Raw genomic sequence first — 4,858 nt, 5'->3', positions numbered from 1 at the left:
CAAAAGTTTTGTCAAAAACGCAGAAGGGCTGCAAAATCTGTACATTGGCATTGATCAACTCTTTCAGAAGGCATTGGATAGTAGTGCTTTTTTCGTTATGGAGTATCTTATTTGTGAGTGTAACTTTCAGGCTTCTCCATCTACCAAGGATGGAAAGCTGATGAGATGCATAGAAGCGGGCAAGAAAAATAAGGACTCGGCTATTTATAAAACGTTGGTAAAAGAGTTTTGCGAAGAACATCGTCAGACACGACTTAGCGTGGAAAACAGATGAAACAAATGATTTTTTTGTGTTAAATTTAGTAGTTACAGTATGATGGAACAATGGGATTCTTATGCTAGCGGCATATTGACTGTGCAGATGTACACAACTTTAAATGGAATAAAGGAAAACTAATAAATTAGCAGTGGAGCATTCATTTGGGGTTGGTTTCTCATTGCTTATCGAATGTCCTAATGGGTCATTGATCCACTGAAAACCACTGAAGAGTTGATACGATAAATCTAACGGTCGCATATTCTACGAGATTCTTTCCTCAAGATAACGGTAGCAGCTAGATGCAATGCAACGGTTTTTATTAAGCAAATTAATTTTGGTATGTTCGTTCGTCGTAGTGTTACTAATTTCATCTTCTGGCAATGTTGTCGAAGGCCAGAATTAATCAACCAACACATTTCGCACATTTTGAACTAAATCGCCGAACCCAAAGCATAGTTTTAACATGATTAAATCATGTCATTTGAGTTTCGAAATTCCGCAACGTTGCACGTAGTCGCTCTTTTTCATCATTGCTGGCAAACGTATAATCAATTGCTTTCAGCTGCAGTTCCAGAACTTCCTTGTTTGATAGACTAAATGTTTTGGCACAGATTTCCAGCTCACGCGAAAGGCTGGTTTCGAACACACCGAAATCGTCAGTCTACAGTGAAGTTGGAGATTAAACACAAAAAATCTGTTTTGCTAGGCTAATCAATTTGAAAGGAAACTTACGCAGATGCACACCGGTTGTTGTAGCTGCAACAGCTTCCCAAAGTGATGATCTTCATAGGATGGCACCGTTTTGCATTTTACGTTGCTCGTCAAACAACATTCGAACGGAATTCGATATCTGGTAGCTAAATCGAGATTTCCTCCTGTAAGTATAAGGTAAGTAATGAGTTAGTTTTGTTCTTCTGCTGTCGATCTCTAACGTACCGGTAATGAAAGTGCCATGACCGATGCGATCAACACCGAGCGCAAACATTTCCTTCACTTCCTGCTCATCATCAAACTCGCCACAGTGCAACGCGAGCCGGAATCCGTGATCGCGAGCTCGACGCAACGATGGCACGAAATCTCCAAATTTAGTTCCAAATGGATTGCCACTCAGGTCAAGTCCAACGATCAGCCCCGGATAGAGGGCTGCGAGTTCGATGGCAAGGGTAACGTTTTCCTCACCCTCTAGCACGCCCTTTGACCGATCTATCGAGGGAAGCAGTTTGACCAAAATGCTAGCCTGATGCTCTGGCACCTTTCTGGAAGAAAAGACGGTTTTTCTTATTCATTTCACACAATTATCACCTCGCTCGAAGCCGCTTACCGCAGAACGTCTAGTACGGTAGTCAAATACTCGCGTTTGGACATGTTCCCCGTCGATTTTGGTGTGGTTCGTAGCTCCAGGTACACTACGTTATCACGCGCAAATTCCTCTACTACGCGCCTTGTTGCCAGCTCGAGCGATTCACGCCGATCGGTCAAATCGTGAGCATAGCGGAACTTTTGAAAGCATCTGAAAAGCATTCAGGATTTGGTTAGTAAGATTGCCGGCGGTACGTTTGAGAATCGTAGGCCTTACTCCTCCAGGGACAGTAGTTGGCCATTAAGGATCTTGTAGAACCCATCATCACCATCATCCTTCCGATCCGTACCGTACTTTAACTCGCGCAACTCTGCAAGCGCACGGTTACTCAGCGAACCGTTAAGATGTGCATGCAGCTCCTGCAACAAAGCAAGCAAGATGTACAACAATGCCGATGCGAAATTGATTAGAGAAAGATCTTCTTTACTCACAATTTTAGGTATGGCTTGGTAAAAATCGACCATTTCTCCTCTATATCTACGCTCTCCGAAGCCGGCGCCAAGAAGCGAAAACAAACTTTTCTTGGAACTGACAGATGACGCGCCGGAAGGTCAAGGTCACCAAAAACCACAACGGCTTAAAATTTGAAAATAGAGGGCTCCGGGATCCATCTGCAAATTTTCGACGAAAGAAAATCACAGAACACTTTAATTTCTTTTTGCTTTATTTCTTACTGCCAAACAGCGTGGCCATTTGATGCTCTCCAGCATGATTTTTATGCAACAACATTCTTGGTTTTCTTCACCGAGGCCATAACATTAAAAACTGAAATTTCGACCATTCTAATGGTCGTCGCTTATCCTAGTTTATTTACTGTCCGCAGGAAACTCCAAGCGATCGCGCTCGAAGACATTAATCATCACCTGTCTGTTGGTAGGGAAGGTAAGGGGAACCTAAAATGTACTTCCTACATGTGTTTTGCTTCGCGAAACTGAAGATCTTCTATATGCTGTATGAGTTCTACTCCCCTCAACTATGGTTCTGGTCGCTATAGGTAAGAATATAATTTATCAACCCATTTGAGGCTACCATGTCGCTGTCCTAAATTCGAGATTTCTCTGGAGAACCAACTGAATGCCGCACCTCCAACAAAGCAATGCAAATTAATTTGAATAAAACGGACGCTACACAGATGACCAATAAAGTACAGATGTTGTACGAGATCAGAAGTATACAATTCCTTAAAAAGCCGGCAGAGTCTGTAGCCTTTGGTATCGAGTTGGTTATGCATTTCATTATTGTCGCTGGCCAGTGGTAAGATCAATTCACTCGGACCGTATCGAACATGGCTCGTCCACTCCACAGACGATCACGTTCCAATGGTGCTGGGCTTTTCTTAGTCACATACATTCCACTAGCAAAGTATCGAAGGAAATATTTCGTCAACAATCCAAAAACATTCTACTCATTGGCAACGACTATAAGAGCAGGAAACAAACGGCGACCGCAGCAACAAAGTTCTGTAGCTAAATTGAAAAGTCTCTGGTCCAAATGGCCCAGTCAATTCACGAAGAAATCAACTATTGCTGCTTAATGCGAGCAATTCTATCAGCAAGACCCCCTCTTGCTCGAACAATGTTTTCTCTACCGTTCTAGGTTCACGGCTATTAGGTAAGACAACGGTTGTGTCCGCCGATACTACTATTACGCCCGCCTATTGCAAATCAAATCCTTCCTGTTCTCTTACCAATTATGACAGTAAATAACTGTCCAGGGTATATACGTTGTATGATCCTGTTGCGGAGTTGTGGTCCTAATACTATTGCTTTTGAGTTCAAACAGAACAGAAACGTGGTCGTGTACTGATTTATGTTACTGATTATGCATATAATCTCCTCTTTGGTTTATTGCCGGTTTTCATTCGTTTCGTTTTGCATCTTCCAGTGGTGATTAGTAAAAAAAGATAAGTAAGTTTATGAATTGATGGTAAAACTAAGGTCTTCGATTTCCTGAATACGCGTCTGATAATGAACCCGTTCCGTTATGCGCTTTCGCCCAAAAGTTGCTCAGAATTCCTTCTCGGTAGCATTGCGAGACAACGCGATTAGGTGATGGCTATCAATTGCTTTTTTTAACATCTTCGCGGCTATCAACTGGCTTATGTTAAGAACTGGTTTTGCTGTATATTTATATTTATATTTTACAACTATTACGTTTTAACCCTGTTTTTGAGTGTTTGTTGTCGTTTATGTTTAAATCTTAGGCGTACAGTTCAATGTCCATGTGGATTATATTGATACTTTCATGAATCTGCGATACGAATTATGCCCCGTACCGATGCTGACGACGGTCAGTCTTCAGGGTGCATCGTTGGCAACATTAAAATTCCATTTTCCATTGGCTGCCACATGCGGAACTGGCGGTCGAAAATTGTTTGAATCTAACCAAAGAACATATCGGGAGCAGTTTCAATGCTGGAAGGTTTGAATAACGATTAACGAATCGTGGCGAGACAAGCAGAGGTATGTCCACATCGCTTAACTTCGATCTTGTCCGCGAAAGAATGCCATCTACCGAGGGTTACAAGTGAGGATCTAGTTTGGTAGCTATAAATAATACTCAGAACGACCAAACGCTTCCCTTTTGTAATGTTGAAATCATTTTTTAAAGCTTTAGACTTTACAGTCGCTGTAGTATCTAAATGAACATTTATCAAAGAGAACGTAAAATAATCGACATCGTTATAAGTAATAAGCATAGTAGAGAAACTATGATTCTTAGCGGACACTGAATAACATATGACGGTACATTCATTGATTTGCCGTACATCACAGATATTGGGGGGTTGGTTTGGTATGGTTTTCTTTGCGTCGCTACACTTTCTATATCAATCATCTTCCACAAAGATAAGAATCTTCCTGGCTATTCCAGCCTATGATTGCGCTGCATGATTACCGTTTGATTTGTTTTTTTTCTGATGTGTTTGCGTAAGGGTATGCTGTGTAAATGCTTACGGCCGGCCGATACCGATCTTCGATCAACATCTGCTTGTAAATAAATATGTTTATAAATTTCGACCATAAAACAACTTCGCTACCAGTGTTCTGCAACCTAAAATTAATAGTTTGCACTAGGTGCATCATACGTGGAGACTTTTCGTAACATCGTACATGAGGTTCAACCTAACATACCGTGCCCACACATTACATCGGAAGTTCGTTCGTTGGATCATGGAAGGGATGTTCCCTCTAATGCTACCGTTTACTTTCGTCTATATCCTATCAATACTGATTGAAAAA

At 41.5% G+C, this 4,858-nt stretch overlaps 2 protein-coding genes across 3 annotated transcripts in view; both read right to left on the bottom strand.

Annotated features, from left to right (window-relative positions):
• Positions 1-575: 575 nt before the first annotated feature.
• Positions 576-2,144, bottom strand: LOC126575757 (adenosine deaminase-like protein). Its single transcript, XM_050236613.1, has 6 exons — positions 2,051-2,144; positions 1,836-1,978; positions 1,581-1,769; positions 1,196-1,515; positions 992-1,134; positions 576-920 (listed from the first exon to the last, which is right to left on the bottom strand). The coding sequence occupies exons 1-6, from the start codon at positions 2,081-2,083 to the stop codon at positions 732-734; spliced, it is 1,017 nt and encodes a 338-aa protein (XP_050092570.1). The 5' UTR covers positions 2,084-2,144; the 3' UTR covers positions 576-731.
• A 141-nt stretch (positions 2,145-2,285) lies between these two features.
• The window catches only part of LOC126577323 (GTP-binding protein Rit2), a 4,816-nt gene continuing 2,243 nt past the window's right edge, over positions 2,286-4,858 (bottom strand). For both annotated transcript variants that reach the window (XM_050238842.1, XM_050238843.1), the window contains exon 4: positions 2,286-4,858. This exon is cut by the window's right edge and continues 604 nt beyond it. The gene's annotated coding sequence lies outside the window, so the exon portion shown is untranslated.

This window comes from Anopheles aquasalis, chromosome 3, assembly GCF_943734665.1.
Source record: "Anopheles aquasalis chromosome 3, idAnoAquaMG_Q_19, whole genome shotgun sequence".
Taxonomy (NCBI): Eukaryota; Metazoa; Arthropoda; class Insecta; order Diptera; family Culicidae; genus Anopheles; species Anopheles aquasalis.
The sequence above is the reverse complement of the archived record's forward strand: the minus strand, read 5'-3'. Positions and strand labels throughout refer to the sequence as shown.